The 13,372-nt window shown below is 42.0% G+C and overlaps 1 protein-coding gene across 1 annotated transcript in view; it reads left to right on the top strand.

Annotated features, from left to right (window-relative positions):
- stau2 (staufen double-stranded RNA binding protein 2) overlaps positions 1 to 13,372 on the top strand; it is a 103,868-nt gene that overhangs the window by 50,159 nt on the left and 40,337 nt on the right. Inside the window, exon 12 of the mRNA XM_042510548.2 lies at positions 2,491 to 2,852. Coding sequence (XP_042366482.1) covers positions 2,491 to 2,852 — 362 coding nt within the window. The remainder of the gene's footprint in view (positions 1 to 2,490; positions 2,853 to 13,372) is intronic.

The following is a 13,372-nucleotide window of genomic DNA, read 5'->3' as shown; positions in this document are numbered from 1 at the left end:
CGCACACACCTCAGGGACCTACAGGCCCTAATTGTGTGTGTGTGTGTGTGTGTGTGTGTGTGTGTGTGTGTGTGTGTGTGTGTGTGTGTGTGTGTGTGTGTGTGTGTGTGTGTGTGTGTGTGTGTGTGTGTGTGTGTGTGTATTTAAGTGTGTGGGTCTGTGGGACACAGCACTACAACAAACAGGGTGGCTCAGAGACAGGGAGGGAGTGTAAAAAGAAAGAAAAAGAAGTAAGAAGAGAGTGATTTTTCTCCCTGCTGTTCCCATGGGTATTGCAGCAGGGCTTTTCACTCGAGTTGCCACATTTCATTTCCTGCTGTGCATATGTGTGGTGTGTGTGTGTCTGTGCGTAGTGTGCATGTGTGAACTATGTGAAGGTCTTGCTCCACCGTGGTGATTTATAGCGGCGGGCTCTGGCCCTATCTGTTTTCGATCAGTCTCATGCTTGGCTCTGGCTTCCCTCCAGCGCTCCCCTGGCCCACCGGACGCCGAGTCTGGGTGGGACCCCTCCGAAACTGCCTGGAACCAGCACCACAAACACGCTCTCCCTTACTCTTTCATTCCCCTACTTCTCAGCCTAGCTGTGCTTCTCCCCTGCTCTCTTGCTCCCACTTCATGTACACAATTTCACAATCTCTCTACCCAACAATCCTCACGCACAAACACACTTCGTCACTCTTACTTATTCTCTCTCGACTGTCTCTCCTCCTTTGTCTCACTCTTGCTCTTTCTTGCTCTCACGCTCTCGGCTGCCATCTGACACCAGCTTCAAGCACTCAATCACATGCAAACATGCAAACATCCTCACAGGCACGCCCACGCACACTTAGGCAGACAATCACACACACACTCACATGGATTACATTCACTGCCCCCCCTCCTCTAGCACAATATTCTTTGTCCACAGCTGATGTCATGTTGGCTAACACCTTTCATTTTTTGTGATACATTCAGAATGTGCAGGCCTGCGAGTTTTACTTGCGTAAATTCTAATTAAAGTTGTCATCATGATTGGGAGGGGGGAAACAAATCCTAACAGTTGTGTCATTGCTGGCATGGGGCAGTTTGTTGTAGTATGAGTAATAAGTCCTGGATTTCATTGCTGTTTCCTTCAGCTTCTCTGCTCCTCTGGAAAGGAACGCAAACTTCATTGTTCACAATGGGAAATACTGTCTGCAGGGTCTCAGAAACATTAGACAAGAGCAAGCTACAAGTGCGCAAAACCTTCTGTCTTTGTATGTGTGATGGTAATGTTAACTCAAACAGGAAGTGGCCTGTCAGTCATGCACTCACTCCAGCGCTTTCTCCCAGCTGTTGGCCCCGTACTCACACACAAACAAGCACACACAGACATACGCACAGACACACACACAGCTGGTCTTCCTGTCTCTGGTGACCTTGGCTGGGCTTCGGAGGCTCCGCATGGTTTTCACATCCACTCATCCCCACCTCCTCTTCCATTGAACTGGCTCATCCTTCTCTTTCATCCTTTCTCAACCTTCACATCTTCGTCTTCTTTCACGTCTCATATTCCTTCACCTCACTTTCACCACAGCCACTAAGTGACGAAAGTGTTGAACCTCAACCTGTCTCCTCCTTCCACCTGTCACGACCATTTCAGGACAGTGATGTCAGAGTGCAAGGAAGCCAACATAAACGAATGAGATTTATCCAAATGGTCTGGATCGGAACATGGTCTTGGAGCGCTGTTGTGCTCAGCTGGCTACAACCACAGCATATCTGGATCAAGCTGCGTCCTGTTAAAGAAAAGCCGGTCAGAGTTGCCTCGGCCTTGCCTCTGACGTTTTCCTCCAACCACGGAAGTTTTCTCACGAGAACATTGATCTGAGACCGAACCTGCTTCCGAGTCCTGTTGGGTCCGCGTTTGAAGTTACGAATGAAGCAGGATGCCAACAGCGCTGTTTCCCATCAATGATGAAGTCATAGCGGCTCTGTTGATATTGGTAGATGCTCCGTTTGTGTCTGCGTGTTTGTGTTTGAGAGTGAGAGTGAAGGAGGCTGTGTGTGTTTCCCAGCAGACACTTTGATAGTGCTCGGAACTGCCAAACCACATGAAACTGTCATCTACGTTTGGTGATGGAATGCCAGTTTGGGAGCCAGTAAACAACTGCACACACACAAATTGACACAGTTAGGCACACACACATGCAAACACACCCTGGCATTGTGTGGTAGAGAGTGACCGAGGAATGTGTGTGCAAATCATTTCAACAATTAATAATGAAAGCCTTAATGATCCCTTTTCTCTCTTCTCTGTCCCCAAATGTCTACCTTTGTCTCGCTCTGCTCCTTTATAAACCATTTGGCTTCATCCACACTATTTCCACACATACTCTTTCTGCTCTTCCACTTTTACTCCTCCTCTCTGCCCATGCATCCATTCATCCAACACTTATTTTGTTCCTCTTTTCTCTCCTCTCCCTATAATCGTCATCCCTTCTCCCTCCCCTCTCCCTTGACCCCTTCCAGCCCAGAAGGGTCTACTCCACCTCAGCCCCGATGTCTACCAGGAGATGGAGGCCAGCAGGAAGCAGGGAGGCAGTGCTCCGGGCCCCGGTGGCAACAGTGGCGGCTCTGTCAACTACATGACATCCAAAGACATGGGGCCCTGCTCTGCCCCGCTGCCCCCAGGACACCCTCCCTACTACAGCGGCTCAGGCTCCTCACCCAGCCCAACCGCCACCATGGCTAGGGAGCTGCTGCTTAACGGTCAGTCACCCACAGCCGACGCCTCCCTGGCCATGAAGGGGAAGAACTCGGCCCTGCCCTGCGGCGTCTCGGTGCAGCCTGCACAGCAGCTGGACTACCTGGCTCGCATCCAGGGCTTCCAGGTAAGATCCAAGAATGTTGACATGCTACTTCAAGTTTGTCTGCAGATCCAGAAAAACGTCTAAAATGTTTTCCGTAAAGAGAAATTTAGTATCTTCCAACAGGAAGCCTTCTTTGTTTTTTTTGGCAATCTTTCCTATTGTTAATAATAACATTGCACTCACCAAGTTATATGCTGAGATCTGAAAACACAGCAACAAAGCCACTACAAAACTCATGTTAGGCAAACTTATTTGGAAGATAAAATAAAGGTAATGATTTAAATACCCCAACCTGTCCATTGTAAACATCCATCACAATATATACTAGTATTACTTACACAGGGTTTTCTCATAGAAATGTGTTAACAAAGTTGCTGAGCTACTGCAGAGCAAATGTATGATGTGATCAATCACTCAAACACCTGCTATGCTGATTCAGACAGATCCTGATGAATCTCATTTTTTGTTACCAGTAGTGAGTAAATGATGATTTAAACAATTGCCTCATTCATGCTATATTTGTTGTTTTGCTGTGTGGTGTAGCTCCACTGCACATGTCCTAACAATTTAGTAATCCTAATATTATATTTCACAAAACCATAGCTATTTCCTCTGACTTTAGGGGAGATGCATTTTATTCATAGCATCTCTAGCATTTAATTCTGTGGGAAACCTGCCTATTTGTCCATGCACTTAGTTTTCCTCTGCAATTTTGGCTTTAATTTTGGTTAAAAAACTCTGATTATCTGACTTCTGGTGTTTCTTGCCCCATTGCAATCAGCCATGTTCTGAGATCTCAGCAAAACACTGACCAAAGAAATTTGCAGTTACTTTGGTCAGTATGATGATATGAAAACTGATATAAATGATGGCCAAATATAGAAATTTAAGACTTTCCTCTTGCACATTGCACTACTGCAGATTGTGTCTTCTGGGTGAAAGTCCAATCAGTGAGGCCGCCATGCTGATATGCTTGCAACTGTTGCCAGTTTCACATTTATTCCACTTGCGGAATGTTGGCTTGTATTTCATTTTAACTGCCATAAATTAGGTCATGAAAGTCATAATTTAAACTTGGTTAAAGTTGCAGACACCCTGTGGTACAGCCGGACAGTATACACACGCTAAAGTGACAGCACAGCTGTTAGCATGACCATGGATAAATATGAACCCCCCCCAACACACACTAACACACACACACACACGCACACATTCACATTCCTGCCCTGATTCTTCTCCCTTTGGGCCATTGCTATAAATAAGAATCTGGTCTTGGTCAACCTGTGTGGTGCTTTAGAAGAAATGTTGCATATAAACACACACACACGCACACACACCACATAAGTGGTGCAGGCTTTCTGTATCAAAGCATGCATGTCACACACAAACATACATGCAAGCAAGCAAGCAAGCAAGTGAATTGAGGTGGAGACTTCCCAAGAAGAAGAGCTCTCTCTCTGACACACACACACACACACACACACAGCCCTGCTCTTAGTGACAGTGGCAGAGAACTGAAGCCGTGTTTCAAACAAACACGTGTTATAGTATCCTTAAAACTCCTACAATACTCTGAAATATAGGCTCTTGTTTTGTTTCCTTTCTACCAACGATGCAGAGTCATCCAAAGAAAGTGGTAGTGCTATGACATTTTCAGAACAAAAAAGAACAGGCATGGAGTGTTTGGAGCCTCTGTTACAATCAATGGGATATTTAAAAATAGCGTGTTTGTGGTTTGTGCATCAAGTCCTTGTCAAACAAGAGTGATGATTCTCTCTTGACAGATCAATGGACTGCATTGTGTCAAGCTCCACCTTTTCGTATCGGATCAGTGTGCTAGGTACCTAAACAAAAGCAAATTGAACAATTTTATTGGTACCATCCACAACATTTGACAATGAAGATGCAAAAATTACTTTTTTAATGTTTACCGAACTGAATGAACTGGACTGCTTGGTTGAAACAAGACTTAAGTGCTTAAAAGTCTGATTACACTTTAACCGTTTTGCAGCAAGTCTTTTGCAGTATTGCAGTATGCAGTATTGAATCTAAAAAACACTGTACTGATTTTAATTGATTAATTACATGCAAAGATTTCTAGCAATGGTTCATTTTGTATCCATCTTTTGCTATGTGACTCTCTCTCTCCAACATATCGCCAGTGTGTTACAGCAGTGGTTCCCAACTGGTCCAGCCATGAAGTCCAGATTTCTAAAATAAAGTGTGGTTACTTAAAATGTATTAAATAAATAGCACTACAACTAAAAAAAAGTGGATATTGTTGCTTTAAGACCAATGACAAAAACATTGTGGAGGCACAGCATGGTAATAGGCTAAATAATACCAAAACTGGGCAAAAAAGAGTTGCTTTACTCAAAAAAAACTCTTACTCTACAGCAGGAAATGGCACTTCAAAATTCTACCTCTGTGCTGAAAATTTACTGTACTTTAAAATAGAGTGGGTTTTTTTATAAACTTGACATGTTAGTGAGTCACTTGGGTCCATTCAGAATGGACCCACTTTTAGACTGCAGTCCACCAGTTGGGGACCACTGTGTTGCAGGGACTGTGATATACACAAATGCAGATGCCACTGTTCTGATATCATAAGAAAGGAAACTCTTTAACTCCGAATTTATGCAAATGGTGAGGGCTTGTAATGGCCTTGTATCGTAATCGTAATTTGCATTGTAATTTATTGAATCATAATCACTGTATCATGATATGTATTCTATTGGCTGAATCTTGCAAATACACAGCCCCAGTGTGTTCATAAGTTCAATTTTTAAATGGAGCCTCATCCGAGCTGTGATGCAGAAAATACAGTTAGGCAATATTAATTATGTTTTTTCTCTTGAAAAATAACACAAGAAAAACCCAATAAGAGTACTATTAAAGTACAGGAGCACAGTATCAGTAAAGGTAGCATTACTGTTAAAATCTTAACAATACCCATTCCTGTACAGACCAAGTGGTCTGGAGTATAGAAATGCTCGATAAGACTATCCGTCTTGTGTTTCTCACTGCGGACAGTATTGGCAGGCTATGGATTTAGAGCTGGAACTAAACCCCACAGGTGCTTCTGTCATTACCACACTGGACACACACACAGAACAGAAACACACACTGGCTGTTAGCACTCAGTGTGTGTAACAGAGAGACAGCCTGGTGTCTGTTTTAATCAGTGCCGGCCGATCTGTGGTGCATACCATGCCACTGATACCAGCGCCTGTTCATTTAAGCTGCAGATGCTTTTTATCAGTTTGAGCGAAAACATTTTATCTTAACCTGCTGAGGGTTCCTTTGAAAGGCCTTTGTTATTGCTCTGAGCCTTCCTGTGTGTGTGTAACCTGAGAGAGCTCTGCTGCCTGGCCAAGCCCAAACACACTTGTACATATGCACACACACACACAAACACACACACACACACACACACAGCAGGTTCTGTTTAGTGGAAATGGAGGAGTTGGGCTAAGCCTGTGTGTGAAGTTTAACTCCTTGTCGTTCTCATACTGCACAAACCATACTCCCCTTTGCATGTAAATGACTCTATTTGTCGTCTGTGCACCTTTACATGAATTGATCTGAGTAGATAAACACACAGGCGTCTCGCATATTTCCATGTGCGTGTGTGTGTGTGTGTTTCTTAAGCGAGGAATTCAGGCTGTAATTGAGACATGCAGACAATATGTGTTCTATTGAGGGGATGTTTCATATCATGTGGGTTTGTAATGAGAACCTCTGGTTGCCTACAAAGCCATGCTAGGCAGACTTTTTAGGGCTTATGTATTCTTATGTGTTTTTGTGGGCTGAACCACCCCAGATTTTAAATGTTTTTGCCAAAAAATGCACTTGTCTGCTTTTCCACTGGACACGTAATGCGCCTCTTTGTGTCGAGCCGGCTTTCTGTCGACCACACTCAACAACAAGCTCACATCCACCAAGATTTTTTTTTTTTTTTTTTTTTTGTAATTTGATAATAATCTCCTTGTCTGATTAGTAACTTTGTTTTTGTAATGTAATTATGTTATCCAAGTGAGCGGATTACAGTGACCGCCCAACACTGGATTAAAGCAACTAAGAAAGCACTGAGGACATTCTCATAGTGTCTGTTTCATCCATCCAGCTCTACAGACAAAGGCCTGGGCCTACCTGCTAAGCCCTTCTTTTGATTTGATTGGAAAATAGCCTCTGGTGGAAGCTCTGACGGGATAAGCAACAGTGTGTTGTACTCACGCCAGCTTGGAGCAAGGATGCTGGCACTCACTCCAGTGTGTTTGTATGTGTGTGTGTGTGTGTATTTCCTATTAATTTGGCTGGCGTGTTGTTGGCACGGCGGGTATGTGCGCTGGAAGTAGGGCAGAAACAAAGAAGCAGGAGGTAATAGACAACACATGGACCAAGGATGAAGTACTGAGTAAGAGCCACGTAACAGACTCTCCCTCTTTCTCTTTGTCCCTGTGTTTCTGTCTTTGGTTAATGTCTTTCTGCACTTCCATCATAATTGCTTCCTCTGTTCTTATTTATGCCCCTTTGCTTCCACAAATTTCTCTAATTTATCTTGCTGGTGTGTGGTTTGAAGATGTTGAAGGGTTCGACCCCGGCATTGCAGTCACCAGCTGCCCATTTACTCTGCCATCACATTACTTAATAGAGTCATCACAGGCTGCCACTGCTCCAGATTATTAACTGTTACCTCCCTTTAAAGCGGGCTGGAGATTTTTATATAGAAGATCAATGATTGATGGAAATCTAACGGTTTTTTTTTCCATGGCCTTCCAATGGAGCGGTTATACACACCTGGACTGAAACAAATGTACTGCTTCAGAACAGATTTATTCTCGGTCATGCCTTCACGCCTTTTTAGTGTGTGCTTTATTTCCAATAACCTGCCTGGCTCTTGGAAGACTGGGATGTTTATCAGAGCCACTCTGTCTGTTTGTCCATGTCTGAATGTGGACTGGCAGTGGAGTTACTCAGTGGTTGAGCAAGTTAATAAAGAAGAAGGGAGTGAAAAGGATAGAAAGGAAGTGTGGATGAAAGACCAGTGTGTGTGTGTGTGTGTGTGTGTGTGTGTGTGTGTGTGTGTGTGTGTGAGTGTGTGTGAGTGTGTGTGTGTGTGTGTGTGTGTGTGTGTGTGTGTGTGTGTGTGTGTGTGTGTATGTCATCACATGCTGCTTTTATTTGTGGACCAATACTGAGAATGATTCTTCAGACATTGTGGGGAAGTAGTGTCAATTCTGTTCCAGTTACATCAGTAACCAGTAATGGGAATGTGTGCAACCTGGTGTGATAACATATTTCTTCCTTTTTTACTGTTAAAGATCATCGTTGTTTTATCCTTGGTTCAGAAAAGATTTTCAGCCTGCAATGTGTGCATCATATTCCTTATCAGAATTGTTTTGGATGAATGGACCCAAATTTATGTGACCCACAAATCATGTTATTAAAGCAGTAGTAGTTACAGTAGTTCAAAACAGAAATAAAAAACAGACGCCACAATGTGGAAACATAAATGTTAAAGAAAGATTGCTTGATCTTTGTTGAATTGTGGAGATATTGCATAGCTATTAGCTAAAAAGATAAACTAATGTAGCAAGAAGCAATAATTATTAAAGGTGTATTATACAGGATTTTCCTTAAAAAGAAAAAAAAACAATGTAAAGATTTATGACCCATTATTTATCTCCATTTACCTTTTCTTTTCTTACATCGATGTGGTCAGGATGTGTGAAGCCCCCAGCCAAAAACAGCATGCAGGTGCCCTGACATCCTTTCCCTAACCCTAAGAAAACTTGGTCCTCCTGCCTAAACCTAACCAATCCAAGCAAGAAACAAGTAGTCGTCAATCACAGACAGAGTTGCTGTCCTAGGAAACGCAAATTGCTCTACAAGCAATGCTGCATGCTGTGTGTGTGTGTGTGTGTGTACATGCTGCAAACCCTGGATTTTATTGATTTAAGAAATGTACGTTTTATTGCTAATCAAGTTTACATTTGTGTGAGGAAAAAAAACAGATTTTGTCAAAAGTTTTATGTCATCACTATTTAATTATAATGTGTATAGATTAGATTAAACTTCTTTAACCAAAGATGCATAAAAAAAATATGATATAGAACGGTAACAAAGCATCTCGTTATTTTTGCAGTGCATAATACAGTAAGCCATATTCCTAAGAAACTGGCATGTACAGTGAAAGTAGCACCTTTTCACCATGAATTACAAATTACACCCCTCCTGAGGATGTGTTGTGCAAATGGAAAATATGACAGAACCACTTTGTGTATTGTAGCAGAGATTTTACGCAGCCTGTAGACTTTTGATGACCTGCATAAAGTATAACCTAATAGTTTGGTTTGTGTTATATGAGGGTATGGCGCCTGTGGGTCTTTGAGGGTATGGCGTCTGTTCGATCTCTCAAATCATGAGCGCAGGATCACTGTGTGACATTTAAGGTGCACTGTGAAAAGTACAAAAAAAATGAACCATAACAAGTTCATGTAGGTCAGATGTTAACTCCCAGTGACACAGGATATTGCACCTTTTTAGAAATTGTTAATATCCTCCTGCATATGGCGATCAAAGATCAACATACAGCACGATGACATTCCAAGTTGTGTCTGGAAGTGCTGAACAGTATCTACTGAATCTATCAATTCTGTCCACCTGCTAAATCCAAATCCAATAACACCGTAGAGATAGCAATCGGCTGAGTTATGTTATCTGGCCAGGGCAGGCTTATCTTGGGAGATGGATTTAGAGAGAAGGGAGGGCTGCACTCTTTGCCGTGCTGGAATCAGAACTTCCATGTTGGAAATCCCATGTTAATGAAAACACTATCCTTGGCGGGTGGCAGGTGTTGATATCCATTCAGTACGGTTCCCAGGATTTCTCACACTTTCACGATGTTTGCTCTTCTCTCTCCCTCTCTCTCTGCTTCCTTCTTTGGCTGTGTAGGAAAAAAACACTTCAAATGGTGCCGACTACACCTTGTACTCTGCCTGGCGCTTTTCTTTTTTTTTTCTTCCATCCTTCTTTCCTGATCTCTTATGCTGACTCTCATCTCTGTGTATCAACATCAAACGCCTGATCTGGTACAAACGTTCAAAGACTCTAACAGTTTGTTTCCAACCTCCTTGTCATCATCTCATTCCTCTACTCTCTGTTTACTCTGGGATTTGCGTTAGAAAATACATTTTGGGATGGCTAATCCCACCACGTTTGATTTCTGCGGCAGGGTGATGGCTTCCAGCTGCGCTCTGCGGCATATTTGTGTGAAGAGCGATCTTCGAAAACAAGTTTTGTCTGTGGTATAAATCAGACCGTTAATGCTGTGCTGGCTCGGCGCACAGTCTCTCTGCTTACATGGTGGCCCTCTGTGTGCGTGTCGGTGCGTATGCCTGAGTCTGTGTGTGTTTGGCAAAACTGAGTGATGATGTTTTTACACCACAATCAAGCCCATTTGCAAACCTTTAAATCAAATACCCTCAATGTGCCAGCACAGCATATTGCAAATTTAAATATGCAGCATAATCTTTTTTTATTGTTTTCTTTTGTTGTCTGTATTTTGATAGAATGATCATATTTCATGTTATTTTCAACACCAGGCAGTGACAGCAGCTGTGTGCCAACACAGTCCGAGCATGTGGAGATGGAGGGTGTGTTCACCTGGCACTTTGTTTGGAATCTAAACAGTGCTCTTTATTATCTCTACAGCAGTCGCTGTAGAAACAGCTAGCCTGGCGTTGTCCATAGGTTAAAAAAAAAATCCACGTAGTTTGACAGCCCCACAGAAACAACAAGATGTAGAGAAGTCAATGTGCCCCTGAAAGTTGAAGATTTGAAACATCAGTAAGAGACCCCTCAGTCAACTGAGATTCTTTGAATTGAGTGTTTATTTTTTTTGTTTTTTGTTCTTTGTCAGTCAATGTGCGATGTACTTCTGGGGATGTGTTGGTGCACAGATTAAGCTGCAGAATAAGCACTGTAACACTATCTTCTGCTTAATACAATTAAATCTCAGGCTTTTGTTTGATATCTTGTGTTGGCAAAAAAATGATGTTGCACATTTCAGATTCGTTGTTAGTGCAGTTAGCATGCATTCACAGGATTCATTTGGTTTGTTGATTACATGACATGAATGCCTCCATCACTTTAAACATCCTTCTGAACCCCATTCAAATGCTAAAAGTCTATTTTTTTTTTTAATGGTGCAAATAGTCAAATATTCATATTGAACAGGAAATTCTGATTCAACTGACATAATTCTGAGTAGGGAACAGCCCTAGATATCATGAAAGAGACTAGATATTGGCTAAGATTTTTATCATAAGTGTCTTTTCCTGGTTTTTAAGGCTGCTTAACAGTAAAGTGAAGCAAGTTTCTAAACTTACCAGACTGTTCTGTTATTTGCTTATAGCCACGTCATTTTATGCGCATTACTGATGATTATTTATCAAAAATCTAAAAGTATTTTGTGAGAGCATCAATAGTCAACCCCACCATGTTGATGTTGAGATATTTGGTCAAAAGTATCATGATATTTGATTTCTCCATACCTTTAAGATAAGGTAACTAGCTGATATGGTGTATTAAAGTGGCATCAATCTTCTCACCTAACTCTCAAGAAAAAAGAAAATAGTGTTTTTTTACAGTGTGTTGAGCTGTTTCCTTAGATAACCCCTAACTTAATAGTGTCTAAACAGTGTCTGTTTTTCTGGTCACTCTACACATTTATTTTAACATGTATTTCTTTAGAAAACCTTTTCTATAAAACCAACTTCTCCATACTGAACTGGCTTCATTAGAAATCACTACATTGTCTCATTGTCTTAATATTTCCTTCTGTTATTTGGGCAAAGTGCTATCAAAGGTTTGAGAGTGGCAGCTTTGTTTGCCCTTAACCTCCTGCCATTAGAAGAAGTGAAAGGTGTATTAACAGTGTGCTTTAAACACTCTTGACCTCTGCTGTCTCAACTGAAGTGGCCTGCCTTGGACCTCTAATTGCTTCTCACCAACAATGACAGCGTTCCTCAGCTAAGAGGGCTTGTTTATTATAGTAAAGTCAGAGTTATTTCCATGCTCCTTGAGTCTTCACAGCCTGCACTTGCTTATTCTGGAATCAAGCTCTTATTCCTGCAGTGCTTTTGTTCTGTGGTTTAACTTGAATAACATGACAGCATACCTAATAACTGTTTGTTTTTGCAGTTACCTTGACAGTATTGTGTAAGGCAGTCCTAACGATATGGACACATGCATCCATCTCCATTGTGTGTTTGAGTGCACCCCTTCGTGTCTGTTTGGATTCCTTTTTGTGGGTGTGCGCATGCATATTTGTGCACTTAACATAAATTGGAGCATGGCTTCTTGAGCGGTATGGCTGTGATTGCTTTTTAGTTTGTGCATGTTCGTGTTAGTTTGAATGAAGAGGAGCATTTGAAGAGGAGCCATCCAGCTTTAGAAGCCAGATGTCAGAGGTCGTTCCACGTTAGTGCCGCCGATCAATCGCAGGCCTTGCGTAACTCTCCTGCTTCTTTGTCTTTAAAGGAAGTGGATTAGAGGCTGTTTTCTGAGTTGGGACCTGGGATGATTAGTTAGGCCTGTTTAGAATGCATGCACTCACAGATGCATACAAACATGCACTCAAAACAGACGGCCTGGATGGGAGAATAGACGGTTTGTTTTTAAGATGCTCGTTATTTCAGTTTCCGCCAAATCATCGCAAATGAGATGATGCCATAATGTTCTTTGATGCTGGCACATAGGCAACTTTCTTTGCTGCCTGTAGGTCTGAGTTGCTGGAAAATCCTCAAAGTAACCAGGAACTTTGACAATTTCAACAACAAAAGTTAGACCTCCAGGTGGCGTTTGATGATCTGCCAAATTTGCTGTTTTAACCATAATTTGGCTGGTGGATGAAGCAAGACATGTTTATTTGTATAGTTCAAAATCACATACAGTGTGTCAATGCACATTGCAGGTTTACAAAAGCATTTTGTCCAGACCAAGTTAAAGATCTCTAAGATGATGAGGAAATAGAAAAGACACATTTAAGCATATAAGGAAACCAGAGGGGCACAGAGAGAGAGCACAGAGCTCAGAGAAGACCAAATGCCCTATCTCACAATGTTAACAAAAGTGGAAAATAATTTTTTGTTTCCACCCTGTTAATCAGATCCACTCCAAAGATTTGGACTATTTTTTATGTTGTCTTCACGATGACACTAGAAGGGAAGATACGGGATCACCAAAGCGACTCTAACTCATCCAGCAGGAAACATTAGCATCTGCACCAAATTTCTTGGCAACCCATCAAGTAGCTGATAAAATATGCCAATCAAAACCACAAATGTCAAACTCATGGTGGCTTTGGAGGAGAAATCAAGGGATCAGCAAATTCATTACAATTGACTTTGACTGGGAACCATTAATATTTGTAACAAAGTTCATTGCCACCCATCCAGTAGTTGTTGAGATATTTCAATCTGGAACAAAGTGGTGGACAGATCTCTTGTCCGTGCTAAGCCTACAAATCGGAGGAA

Source organism: Plectropomus leopardus, chromosome 21 (assembly GCF_026936395.1).
Source record: "Plectropomus leopardus strain MGB_pleo_1.0 chromosome 21, ASM2693639v1, whole genome shotgun sequence".
NCBI classification, from domain to species: Eukaryota; Metazoa; Chordata; class Actinopteri; order Perciformes; family Serranidae; genus Plectropomus; species Plectropomus leopardus.
The sequence above is the reverse complement of the archived record's forward strand: the minus strand, read 5'-3'. Positions and strand labels throughout refer to the sequence as shown.